At 39.7% G+C, this 14,553-nt stretch overlaps 1 protein-coding gene across 2 annotated transcripts in view; it reads right to left on the bottom strand.

Annotated features, from left to right (window-relative positions):
• DGKH (diacylglycerol kinase, eta) overlaps nt 1–11,736 on the bottom strand; it is a 143,903-nt gene extending 132,167 nt beyond the window's left edge. For both annotated transcript variants that reach the window (XM_004680126.2, XM_004680127.2), the window contains exon 1: nt 11,545–11,736. In XM_004680126.2, the coding sequence (XP_004680183.1) occupies nt 11,545–11,736 (192 nt within the window). The remainder of the gene's footprint in view (nt 1–11,544) is intronic.
• Between the last annotated feature and the right edge of the window lie 2,817 nt (nt 11,737–14,553).

The following is a 14,553-nucleotide window of genomic DNA, read 5'->3' as shown; positions in this document are numbered from 1 at the left end:
CACACATGATCTAAATCTTTCCCCAGCAAAATATATTGTTAATGTAAAACTTATTTGAAATAAGTACAGCTCATAGGTTTTCCCCATAGTTTTCCTTTTTCTTTCTCAGCACCTTGAATGTCACTTGATATTCACACTGTATTTCTCTACTCCATGTACATCCCACTCTTCCACTCATGGGAGAGTGTCTTTTTCTCTCTCCTCAGGTTTCCAATATCTCCATTTTGATTCTCAGCTGAAAGAGTTAGCTGAGAAAACTGAAACAAAGGGAAATGAACTTCCCCAAGAGCCTGGCCTTGCATCTACCTCATGCTAGACAAACAGCTCAGCTGCCAGTAAAGACAGCTCCTCACCAGACCCCATCCTTTCTCACAGACTTAAGAACACCACCCAGTTATTTTTCTTCTCTCTGTTCTACATCAGTTGATCTTTCCTTCCCACTGGATTATTCTCCTCAAACCATAGCACATCGTTCCTCCTAGAAGAAATCATTTCACACTTTCAATAAAGCTTCCCTTAGCCCCCAGGTCCTTCTCCAGTTAGTGCTTCATTTCGCCCTTATTTTTCTAAAGTTTCTTTTTGTTGTTTGTTGATGCTGATTTTATTTTAAAAATCAAACTTCTATGGAGTAACAACTATATTGCTATATCATTACTATCATTACTGGCAGCCATTAGGTGCTAATTATGTGCCAGTCACAGTGTTAAATATGTTCATTACCTCACAGAAATCATCATAACACATATCTGCTCTCTGATCTGACATTTTTCCTCCTTACTCACTTCCCCCTCCCTCACTTAGCTACAGCCACCCTTACTTAGCACCCTCGCATCCATGGCCTCTGTCAGGTGTGCTTCCACAGCAGGGCCTTTGCATTTACTGTTCCCTCTGCTTGTTCTGCTGCTCCAAGTAGCCTCATAGCTCTTTCCAAAAATAACAGGGCAGAATGCAACATGCTACACAGCCATTATCCAAGTGTCCCCAAGACCTTACGAGGCCAATGCTATTGTCACAGAATACCAAAATGTATACATCTTTTTAATATTCTGCAATGCATTTAGAAAGAACTGCAAACATTTTAAAAGTTGGTTGTATATTATTTATCACATATGAAGTTTCCTGAAGAAACATCAGATTTATCAACTGCACATCAGTAAGTAAAAAACAGCCTACTATCTGAGGTTCTACAATACTGTATAAGTAAGTACACCCTTAGTGGAAGGATTATTTGAAGTCATGTCATTTATTTCATCTTCAAAACTATTTTGGGTTTTATGCCTGAATTTAGCTATAAGCAAAACTACCTTGCTTAAGCCCCTTATGGAACTGCTATCACAAAGTTAGAATTTGATCTGGTTGGTCATTACAAGGCAGGTACATTACAAGAAAACCATGGAGCCATGGAGACAAGAGAATGATCTGGTATGTAGCAAGGGGTAGGAGGAGGAGAGGGAGTGGATCAAATATGAGAAATTTAATCCTTGAAAGCAGAGGAGAATATATGAGAAAAAAAAGCGAACAGTATCAAAATGAGCAAGAAACACAGTTGAAGTTAAAGGTGACCACTGGATTTCAACATTTACTTCACTAGTGAGTGACCTTAGAAAAAGAAATTTTCATGAAGTCATGGGGGCAAAAGCCAGATTGTGTTGTTTGAGGAATAATGTGGACTTGTGAAAGAGGAGACAGAGAAGATCTAAGGAAGATCATTTCAAGATAAAGTAGATTTGACCATGAAAGCACCTAAAAGCCTACCTGACCAATCATTTCCAATATCACCTCTAAATAGTCATTCATTCTTAATAGGGTATCATTATCTCAAGACAAACATGACTTATACACTACTCCAGAAACAAAACTGGCCGTTGTTAACATCATGAAATAGAATAAGTTCACTGCAGAATGGTTTTTCATATGTCCAAAGGGGACTTGATGGGGAGAAAAAAAGGCATTTTTATCACAAAATATTGGTCTGCAAAAATAGAATAATTTTGTTAAGTCTTTAAAATAATTAAGAAGTATAGCAGCTTATGTCCACCCTGATTAAATTATTTAGAGGGCACATATCAGGAATAACTGAGTTATCAGGGTCTTATACCAATTTTTTTTAAATAATTATGATCATCATGGATACAAAACCATACTGTGTATTTTTTTAACCCTCATTACGACCCTACAGGTAGGAACCATTCTGCAAATGAAAAATATAAAGTTAAGACAAATGGAGCATTACAGGGTATGCCAGCTGCTATAGCAAATAATGGCGAGATTTGGGGGCTTAACAGATGAAGGTCTAATTCCCTATCATGCCATAATCCACTGTGGCTAGAGTTGGGACCAGGGTTGCAATACAGAGGCCGATGAGCCATGAAGTCATTCCAGAACCCAAGTTCCTTCCAACAGATAATCATATTCAGCGGGCAGGCAAGGGAAGTGATGGAACATGAGTCCCATAATGCTTTGGAGGCCAAATGACAAATATTCCTTACACCCCTATCCCACAGATTAGAACTCACAGACATAGCTCTAACTATGTGCAAGAGAGAAAGGAAGTCATTCATCAGGCCAGAAAGAACAGGAGAAGCACAGATACGGATGGATACAAAACCCTCTGCCACATAAAATAGCATGTCTAAAGTCTCCTAAATAGCACATGGAAAAGCTCAGAAGCAAACCCCAACCCCAACTACTTAACTGCTCCAAAAACCTTGCTATTCTAGACTGCTTCTTATTTCATTTTATTAAAGTCACACCCAATTTTCGTATTTTGCCATTATATGATAATTACAATGGATCATTTATGTTGCAAAGTCTCTATATTATTATAGTACTATATTGTGTATAAATGTTTTCATCTGTCATTTATCTTCAGTCCCCAAAGCTCCCTTTAATCTTCTGAGGGGTACCGACAGAAAATCGGAGAAGCCCTTTGAAGCCTGCCCTTGTAAAGGAATGCACGAAGACCAGACTAGAAGCTCTTCTCTATAGTACCTTACATTTAACACTTTTATTTCCGAGTTTCTGCTTGCTTCCCCTGCCACCATTCATTCCACTGCAACACCACCGACCAGCCCACTCCTTGTTGCAGCTTCAGTCTCTTGATCTTTGCAGTTACTATTCCTTCTGTCGAGTTTGCTTTCCCCCCCAGAATCCGCATGGCTCATTCCTTCAAAATTATTGCTCAGCTATCAGCATCTTAGGAAGACATTCCCCTTCACATCCCACTACCACTCATGCTTTTATTTTTCTCTACAGCACTTCTCACCTTCTGATTGACTATGCATTATACATCTTTATAAGCAGACATGAAAACTGCATACAGTATTTCACTGATAACTGGAATATAGGGAAACCAGACAAAGGGTCAGGAAAGGGACAAAACTAGCAACCTGAGGCTGTATCTGAGGCTAGGGCAGAGGAGGGAGAGGGGTCATGTGAGGGAAGGGAAAAGCAGAAGTGACTGTGGGGCTGGATCACAGGTGGTGGGAAGACAAGGACTGTCCTGAGGGGAGAAATCAAATACCACACAAAAATGAATAATGATGTAAGGGGAAAAAAAGAAAGAAAATCCCAAACTATTAATTCTTCCTGCATTAAAATGTGAGCTCTTTGAAGGCAGAGGTTTCTTGTCTACTTTGTTTACTGCTCTATCCCTGGCTTTTACCATAGCACCTGGAACCTCACAGGTATTTTTTTTATATGACTGAACTCAGGGGCACCAAAAGAATAAAAAAGTAGATGCATGGTACAGAAAATGTTCTAGTTCTGAAGCTAGATTTCCTGGTCCTTTTACCATCACACTACACAAACTATAGCATTACTAACTATGTCAAGTGTTAGAATATCACAATTTTAAATTTTTACAGGAGTCTGTGATAATCTAAGTCAAACCAGCATTCTTTATTTTATATCTAAATAAAATAGTCAGATGGAGAAAATTGATTCATTAGTTAGTTAAAATTAAATTTTACTCATATTTTTCCCTCTAACATGTCTTAATAAATCAAATGGAAAATTACATCTTCTGGTTGATGCTATATCATGACTTTTAAAAACAACATCTTACCTTATGGAAGTGAAAGTAGGTATGCTTTAGAAATCTATTTGAGGCATTGGATACCTAAAGCTTTTCTCCCAAATTAGTTCTAAAAATATTTTCAAAGGGGCCCCATGGTTTGGTAATCGTAATTAAAAATCAAATAAATTTTAGCTGAAACATCTTATTTCACAACTCACTTTTCAAATACACAATCTTAAACATGTCACTAAAAACACAGTATTCAAATGCAAAAAGGCATTAAGAAACCTTAAACATAGGTGAAGATAAGCTCTAAGGAAGTAAACAAGTAAACAAAGGCAGAGCTGGGCAGGGCAGAGCTGGGCAAGGCAGGGCTGGGCTGGGCAGGGCACAGAAGGGCAGGAAGGGAAGGAGTGCAGGGAGGAGGGAGAGGGGAAGGGAGAAGTAGTTAGAACAGTACACTCACACTTGTTCACTGTAGATGTAAAGTTTCAAAACCCACAGAGCTACTCTAAGAAGGCACGTGGAACCCACCGCCTGTCCTGTCTCCACTGTGGCCAGGAATAAAGGGGCAAGACATAGAAGGCGTCTTTCTGAGGCCCTGTCCTGCCACACAGGAGGTTGGCATTCAAACTCAGCGTCAGTTTCATCACGTCTTAAATATATATATATATATGTATATATATATATATATGTATATATATATATATATATACATGTATATATATATAAAACTGTTAAATAAGAGGATGGCTATAGAACTGCTTTGTAAACAAAATTATTAAACTTCTCACATGCACGCCCCACATCAACATAAAAAGTAATATTCTCGTGGTTTGAAAAATACTCAATCCACACAGTGAGAAGGCTGGAGAATCGGGCTTCACACATGATAAAGTTAATCAAATTTCCTTGATAAAAAAACAAGAGGCTAACAAGCTTTCTAACATCTTCACAGTAAAGGCAAGGGGGTAGAATTATTAAAGCTTTATCAAAAATGGTTCTGAACCATTTTGAGTCATTTAACCAAATAACCATATGAATGTGTTTCAACTAACTAAATTTCCACAGAGAAAAATACTCAATAACCACCCAAACCAAACAAATTTGCCCAGGGAAAATGTAATATACTAACATGTTATGGTCTTTTTCAATTTGGTCTATTCTTAGACATAAAACAAACTCTCTTTAATTAAAGCCTTTGCTTATAAACACATTTCCTGAGCAAGGAAAGTCTAACAAATCCAATATGAGTAAAACACTGTACCCTGGAGACAGAAAGGAGCCCGGAGTCCCTCAGAATAGTAGTTTCCTATAACCCTTCACCCCGCCCACCAATAGCAAACATACCACCTTAAGCTAAGGGAAAGCTTTCTAAATTTAGATACTTTTAAATAATGCATCTTAAATAATAGTAAAGGTTTAGTAAATTATTCGTTGTCTTTATCTTTTATAATAAGATACCATGTTTAATCGCAATCAAAATAGAAAGCTGTTATACCATGTTTTACTGTACCAAGACTCAGAGTTTCCAGTCTATATTTAGTTCACATTAAAATGGAGGCAAAAAAACTCAAACCAAGCTAAAAATAAAACGTTCTACAAAGAAGAGATTTTTAATGGATTGAAATCTAGCTTTATTTGGTCCCTTAAAGGTTAATCACATTTAACAGCACCTTAACTTTGCAAGGCTATGAAAACCTAACTATACTATTCTCTATCATTTAGAATAGAGCTCAGCAAACTACAAGCTACAGACTAAATCCACAAGCTGTATAATTTAGGCATCTGATTTAGTACAGCTAATAAGTATTTTACATATTAAAATATTTTAAAAGGAAGAATATTTCTTAACAAATGAAAATTATATATACATTTAATGTTTCAGGGCCCATAAGAGCAGTTTCAACGAAACAGTCTTATTCATTGATTTATGTATGTTTTTAACAACACAATAGTAGACCTGAATCATTTTAACATGTGCTTTATGGCCCCTGAAGCCTAAAATATTTACCATATGGCTCTCTGCAGAAAAGGAGCCACATTTTGTACTAGATGAATATTAATTATTCAGATTATTCAAGATGTCTTTCTGGTCACCATGTCAAATATGTACAAGTACCTAACTGCTTCTCCTATCATATTGTTTCTGGAGAAGAACTTGTCAATATTTTTTTCTCATTTCCTAACAATCTCACTGTCAACTTTTTTCTCATTTCCTAACAATCCTCTGGCCATGTTTCTGTTTCCTATCCTACTGGAATCATCATCCGGTCCAATGTTTCCACCCAGGACTGGGACTTAAGTCTTAAAAAATATTTTTTAATCTATTGTTTCTATTTTAATTGCTAGTTGTGAACTATCATGACCCACTAAATGGGCTACGTCAGTTTTCCATACCCTACTCTACCTAAAGTTTATGGTTAAAGTTAATGTCATAATTATACAAGCTGCATCTCACAACACATTAAAAAGTACAAGTCAATATTTCCATACACTTACTTATTATAAAGATATGAGTTTGTTTATACATCCTTCGTGGAAAGTAAAACCTTATCATTTTAAAAAAAATTTTACATGTAGTGTTTTTTTAATACATTGTTAATTTTGGGAAAGTAAAACTTTTGAAGACTTCTGGTGACTATGCCTTTTTAAATGGGCTTAAATGAACCCAATCCAAGTAAATGTAAAAGTTCTGAGTATCTTTCTAGTGTTAGGTATGTCATACATAAATTTAGAGATTCATTGATAGCCATTCAATATTTACATATAAATGTAAATAAATGAGAGCAAAATAAATCCAATTAGGAGATATTTTTGACATGTGAAGTTTCAAGAACTTAACAGAGATGAGTCAATGTCAGCAAAAGTCATTGACTAAGAGGGCTTCCACTTGTTTATATTATTTAGCTTTGACAGTTGATCAATCCTAGTCTACAAACCTGACTAGTCATTCCTTGCAAAGTGAGACAACATATTTATGGATCAACACAAACAAATGAAGTCTCTTTCACATTCACAGTCACAACAAAGTCACTCAGAGTTTGCATTAGTGATGTCTCACAGTGTTTCCCACTCCACAAATACTTAGGAAATTCTCTATAACAGTAAATCTGAATGTAAAATAAACCTTCTGCATGAGACTAGACTAAGAATTTAGCAATAATAGCAAAGGGAATAGGAGTAACTACAAGAGAGAGAAGCAGTTATGGTTCCTTTGGGATTCCCCACATAAGCACTTTTTCTACTTCTGTGTGCAAGTGATTTCCTTTTTCCCCTTGGGGAACTACAGGCAACCTAAAATCACCTGGCCTTTAGTACCTAGGTAGCTAGATGAGACTATCTGCAATTCTGTTTAGCTAATGGAAAGAAAGGAATTTAAGAGAAAAACTGCAGAGAGAACCACAAGGACAAAGACAGGAAAAAATGGAAAATGAAAAGGAAAAGAAGTGTACAATGCAGGGATGTGAGGAAGGTGCTAATGTGTATAACTGACAAATAAAATTGTGTATACAGTATACAATGTGACTCAATGACCATACACATTGCAAAATGATTTCACAATTAAGTGAGGTAACATATCCATCAATTCACAGTTACTTGGTATGTGTGGTGAAAATGCTTAATACCTACTCTCTTAAGCAATTTTTCAGTATATAATAAAGGATATATGTGCACCATGCATTAAATCTCCAGAACTTGTTCATTTTATAAGTGAAAGTTTGCACCACTCGGTCAACACTTACCCAATTAGCCTCACTCCCCATTTCCTGCCAACTACCTTTTTACTCTCAACTATTTTTGATCTACTGACATAGCAGCTTCACTTAGCTCAACCTAATACACTAGAATTCTTTGCTATAGCTAAAATGAATGAGGTATATATATATTCATGCCACTGGAGAAATAATTTCCACAAAAACAAACAAAACATAGAAAGAAAGAATGTAGAATACATACATATACATACATACATACATACATATATATATATGTATATATATATATATATATTCTGGAAGCACACCAAGAAAATATCAACAATTGCTCTGAGATGAGAGATCTGGGGTAAGAGAGAGATTACCTAGCACCCTTTCACACTACCTGTGTGCCTTATTGAGTGCTTATTTTGCTTTCTCAAGTAGGAAAAGTCTGGACAATCAAACTGTAAGGCCCTTGAAAATACAGGCATATTTCATTTGCTGTACTTTGGCTGCACTTGAGACATTGCATTTTTTACAAATTGGAGATTTGTGGCAACCCTGCTGAGCGAGTCTGAAAGTGCCATTTCCCACCAATATGTGCCTACTTTGTGTTTGTATGTCACATTTTGATATTTCTCATGATACTGCACTTTTTCAATATTACTATAATTGCTATAGAGATCTGCTATCAGTGATTTTTGCTATGACTATTGGAACTGTTTTTGGGCACCATAAAATGTGTCCCATAAGATGACAAACAATAAATGTTGTGTGTTTTTACTGCTAAGAAAGGAAAGTTCGAACACTCTTTCTTCAAAGGCCACAATAAATTTAAAGTTATTTACTAAAATATTTACTTATTTAAAACATTGACCAGCATTTACAAGAAAGAACAGTTCAAATAGGGTAATTAAAATTAATGACCTTTTATCGATTCAAACCTAAACTGGATACCAAGCAGCATTACAATCTTAAGTACCTTAAAAAAAAATTTAAAAAGTACTACGTTTAATGGAACACTATACATATATATATATAGAGAGAGAGAGAGAAAGAGAGAGAATGAGAACTGCTAAACTTACCTTTCAGTTTCCAGTCTTTAATTATGATCCAAATAAGAGGGAGGGGAAAAGACCTTTAGAAAAAGACACACCCTGTATCATTTCTCAGTCACTCATTTAAGAAATAGTTTGACATGTAAGTACAACTCATTCTGCTCTAGGGCTTTTGTGTATTGAAGCAAACACACTTTATCAGAGAACTTTCATATACCTGCAGTGTAAGATGTGTCTATATTGCAGGTAGGTGTGTACGCGTGCCCTACACACCATCCCAGGCTGCCACTCAACCAGGCTGATGCTGCCACTGTAATTACAAGCTGTCAGATCTAGTGTCCTCTGATCTTCAGGATGTATGAGCAAAAGCTACCTCTGTTATAAAAATGACTGGGCCTTGGGCTAATCCTAGGACTTCCTTCTCCTGGATAGGCATTCCCATCTACATACCTGTGGAGGGAATCAAGAGAAGGAGTATCACTTTCTAAAGGTCTTTCCCCCTCTTATTTGGATCATAATTGAAGACTGGAAACCAAAATAAATCCAGCAGTTCTCATTCTATGAAATTCCACACTGCTTCATTTTCTTTCCTAAAAAACAATATTATGTCAGAGATGTAACTGATGACAGTCTGTCCTGGGGAGTGAGGGGGGGTGTCAAGCAAGGAGGTTAGAGGCTGGTTAGCCTTAGTGGTCTCAGGCCCTGATTTCTGGCCTCTTAATGGAAATGCTGATGAACTTATATATACTTGTATGAACTGGTATAAAATGAATTTTTGAAATTCAATAAAACTGTATTGAAATTTATTAATTAATTACTAATTATCTCTAATCTTGACAAAATGTATGAACAAAATAGTTTTATTAGAGTAAATAAAATAAAAATACAGGAGTCTTTTTAATTCACTTAGTCTCAATTAGGATACTTAATACCAAACCATAGATAATATCAAACTTAAAGAGAATTTTAACTATTGCCATGAATTGATTACACCTACACATTTTAGAGATATTCTAACAGACTTGTTTGATTTTACTCAATTCAAATTATAGCCATCTCTAAATTTCCTTTCAAACAGAACAAATTTACTGGTTAATTCTGACATGAGGAATTTTAACCAATTCAGAATACACAGAATATTCTTTTTTTTTTTTTTTTAAACAAAAACAAAAACCTGCCCTCCCTGGTGGCTCAACCGGTTAGGACACGGCACTGCAAGCTGACCACAGCCGCTTCAGTACAAATTCGCCCAGGCCCTGGGGGTAACCCACATAGAGCAGCAGACCTCTCCTGACACACCCGCTGCTCCTCTTAGCAGTGTACTTCGCCTGTTTTGCTCCCCACTCTGTCTCTGGTGATCCTCTCACTGCCCCTGCACCTCTGGCTTGTACCCCAGCTCTGTATAAATAAACAAATAAATCTTAAAAAAAAAAAAACTGCCCATTATAACACAAGTTTATGCTCTTTAAAAATAGTATTTTAAATGTCAAAGGGACTGAGGAAAGTTCCTATATTATTTAGCTTTAACTTCCAAAAATACATTAAACCTCATATATTTAATTTATTACAAGGTCCATTAAATTCAAAGACATCAGTATTAAAAGCATTACAAGATGTACACTTTAAAAATGACTGACGCAATCCTTCACTCTTTCCCAAGTGCATCTTATTAACAGTTGTGTTTATGCTTACACATTTATTTTAGAAAATGAGACAGGCTAATACGAGCATGAATCCATAGGCATATAATAAAAGTTCTATTTTCATATTGGAATCCATTAACCTTAGGAAACAACTTCTCATAAAATAGACAGACAAAGCTTTCACAAATTTATTTTTAAAGAGAGCACACAAATCCAATGATTTTATTGGCTCCCTTCTCAAATTCCTCCTTAAAGTCCCCCAGTGATAAATGCGAGGTGATTATGAAAATTAGGATATATAAATAACTTAAGTCGCGAGGATTTGCTAAGTGTGTATGTTTACGGTCAAACTGAAACTCAATTTTGAACTTTCACAAGGCCATCAGTACCTGCTACATAACCAAAAGTAACAGCATTCTAATCTCCATATATAACAAAGATTACATTGTACTATTTAAAATAAAGCAACAACAAAACCCTGGGCGTGTTGATAAGGTCTGACCTCTGCACTTGGTGGGAATCTGGAACACTAAAGCCTGGCCTGCTGTTTGGGCCGCTAAGAGCGCACGCAGTTAATCGAGAGCAGTATTTATTCCAGGCGCTGGCTCATCTCTGCCTCCCAAAAGGGCCCCGAAGGCAAAGCGTCTGAGTCACCTCCCATCACCCTAGCGGAGTGGGCCAGAGGAGGGGCAGGCTGAGACCAGGGGCAAGGTAAAGAAAATCATTGCTGCTCGGGAAGAGTCGGACTGCCCTCCGCTCCCTGCGCAACGCACAAACTAACGAACCACTGAACAGCTGGGAGAGGGGGGGAAAAAAACCAAAACCAAAAAAAAACAACACACTCCTTTCAAGTTCCCTAAGTGGTAACTCTCCCCAGCGCCTCAGCTTTTTCCCACGCTCCCGCCGAGCCGCTGGTTCCCAGCTCCTGCGTCCCGCCCGCCCAGCTCCGGGGTAGCCGACCCGCGGCCTCCAGCGCGGGGCCGGGAATCCCTCCCTGCAGCGCCGCGGTCAGGCCCCCGGGCCACGCCCCCAAATCAAACCCCGCCCCCAACTCGGCTCCCCAGGTTCCCGGGATCACCCCGCGCCCCAGGCGCCTCTCTCCACTTCCTGGTCGTCCGCCTTACCTTGGTCCGAATCTGCCCGGAGGTGGACACTTTGCGGATCAGTTTCTGGGGTCCCTCTTGCTCCGCTTCGCTGTCGGATGAATCCTCTCCCGGCCCCGCCGGGGCAGCGGCGGAGGTGACCGTGGCGCCAGCCCCAGCGGCCGCTCCTCCCGCGGCGCCCGGAGGGTGGTGCTGGCTACCAGCCCCGGCCATCCTCTCCGACTCCTGCGGGGACACAGCACCGCCCGGCAGGGGCGGCGGGGGCGGTCAGTGGGTGGGCTCCGTCCGAGCGGGGCCGGGAGTCCCGCACCCTGCTGCAGCCGCCATCTTCCGCTCCCCCTGCCGTCCTGGTGGCTAAGATCGCGGGGGACCAGATTCCCTCCCGGTAGTTAGCCAGCCTCCTCCTGGGACCCGCCAGAGCAGTGAAAGCAATGGGACACCCAGAACTCGGACCCCTGCCCACCTGGGACTCCTGCAAACCCAGTCTCGGGATATTGAAGAGTTCCTGACACAGGGTAGGATGAAGGTTGACAAAGATGGGGTGATAGTGATATGAGCTCAACCTCCCACTCTTCCATGGGTCTGGGTTCCCTAGAATGGACGAGAGGACGGGGAACAGGAAACCTTAGCCAACCCGAGCAAGCTGGCAGTGGAGATGTTCCTTCCCTGGAATCCGGGCAGCAGGGGCAAGGAAGACTTCTGGGGTAGAAATGGAACCTTAGGGCTTCCTCCCTACTCCTTTGAGTCACCCCGCCACCTCCTGGTCCCAGAAACTCTCCAGAGTGACTTGGGCCTCGCTGCACAGTTCGCACTAAGTCCCCTCCTTCCAGGAGATGTATGGGCGCTTCCCCTTGTCTGTATCATGACCCTTCAGTCCTTCCTGGTAAACCGTACCTTACCCGCCGCCGCTTTAGAGTTTGGTTCCTTTCAACTCGGCGGACCGTGAGGTTTAGTTTCTGGCCCCGGCCCAGGCCCACCCCCGTCCCCAGCCGGCGCACACGGAAGAGAAGAGCATTTTTCCGGGAGGTTCCACTGAGCTCTGAGAACTTTTCGTTCAGAAAGAGCAATCCCTTTGCTAACAGGAAACTGGGAAGGGCGTGGAGAGAGAGCAGAAACAAGCGAGCACACGCAGCGCAAGACGACAGAATGCAAAATAAAATGTCTAAGCCAAAGCGCTAACCGAGACTGCCTGGAAGAAAACAATGCGCCGGAGTTTTGTGAACACCAGTGCCCCAGCACTAGAACTTTGGAAGTCCTAGGACAGCCACTCCCTAACCCGGACGGGAGTCTGAGGAAATGGGATCAACAGGCGGCTGCCACCGCTCACACTCGTCCCCTGCAAGGCAGTTAAGAGGACTTTTCGGAACAGCAACCCACAGGCCATTTGTGCACACTCAGGGTCAAAGAACCCTTGCAGGTGTGGGAGGGCTTGGGGGATATGACAGCCAATGACATTCCTCTTGCCATCCAAAGAAAACTTCAAACTGGAGTTAGCTGTATTTTTAAGGAGTACAAAAAGTCCCTGCCAAACTCTGTAGCCTCTTCACACTTCGGTAAAAACACTCAGTTTTGTTATCATGCTCATGCCTTTTATCCACTGGTCTTTTTTTCAGTTGACTTGACCTTTATTTTATTTTTCCGGTTGACATGACCTTTAAGGGTTCTCCAAACAGATTCTCTTGGGATTTTTTTTTTTTTGGTTGCAATCTTATTCTCAGCAGTAACTTGATTTACGTTGTCAGAACCAATCGTCCTAAGAGGTTCTAAAAAACAATGTGCAATTTCAATACTTGATATCCACACTGTAGGTTAAAGTGGTTAAAACATAAAAATGTACTGGTTTAAATCTTTAAAATAGACAATGAATGTCACAGAACACTAATAGAGACTGCTTTTAAGGCTCCACTTTTCCAGCTCCAAACCTCTTCTTTAGGGGAGAAAGGAGTTGGGCAAAATAAACCCTAAAAGCCCTTATGACTTTGTTCATATCTACAAAGAACAAACATATTGCTTTGAAGGGAATTTTTTAAGAGAAAAAAAGCACATAATCAAAATACTGCTCTTTATCTGTATCTAGCTCTTTGGTCAATGACAAGTCCAATGGTTTGGCAATGTAGGCAAGCAGTACAAGGCCTTCCAAAAGAAGCAACCAACTTCATATCCCTCTTTTAATATAAAGAAACTGAGGCCCCAAAATCACAAGCTGGAAGCAAAGTTAAAATCATGTAATAGCCTAATGTTCCACTTACTTTACCACACTGTACAAAAGTCAGTCTCTCAACTATCACATTTCTATTCATACTTTAGACTCTCAAGTCTTATATGGTAACATTTTGCAGAACCCAGGCAAATTAAATTGGAAGGTATTGTTTAATGCCCATGCCTATTTTGTGATCTGAATATGAGAATCTTTTGACTCCTTGATTCAAACACTGATTACTAAAAGATAACTTAAGGCCCTCCCTGGTGATGCAATGGGTTAAAGCACAGCACTATGAAGCTACAGCAGCCACTGCAGCAGGAGTTCCTTGATCCCCAGCCAGGGAGCTGACCCACATGGTGTGGCAGACCTCTCCTGACCCACTAGCTGTTCCCCTCAGCAGTATATTTCAATACATCTGCCTGTTCTGCTCCCCACTCTGCCCCTGGTGAATTCTCTCACCCCCTGCACCTCTGGCGTGTACCCCAGGTTTGTGTGCATAAGTAAATAAATCTTTAAAAAAATAAAAATAAAAAGTTATACCAGTTTAATGTACTTTGGGCAAGTAATACCTCAAAGTGCAGGTATTCATAACTTCATAAAAAATTCATTTCAGTCATAGCTCTTCAAAGACTCCTGAAACAAATTTTAAAATTTGGTTATGGCTTTGAATGTACAGCCAGTCTTAGCCTACTCCTGTTATAAACAAGTCTGCTCCACAGTTTGCCTAGCACATAGAATGCTCTGAGTGAAAATACTGTGTAAGAAAATGAAGACTGTCTTGTCCTTTCCCACAAAGACAGTTCATAACTGCCCCCCACTTTTAATCA

The sequence above is a fragment of the Condylura cristata genome, unplaced genomic scaffold (genome assembly GCF_000260355.1).
Source record: "Condylura cristata isolate star-nosed mole 26May11 unplaced genomic scaffold, ConCri1.0 scaffold00010, whole genome shotgun sequence".
NCBI classification, from domain to species: domain Eukaryota; kingdom Metazoa; phylum Chordata; class Mammalia; order Eulipotyphla; family Talpidae; genus Condylura; species Condylura cristata.
Note: the sequence above shows the minus strand (reverse complement) of the source record. Positions and strands in the feature narration are given on the sequence as shown.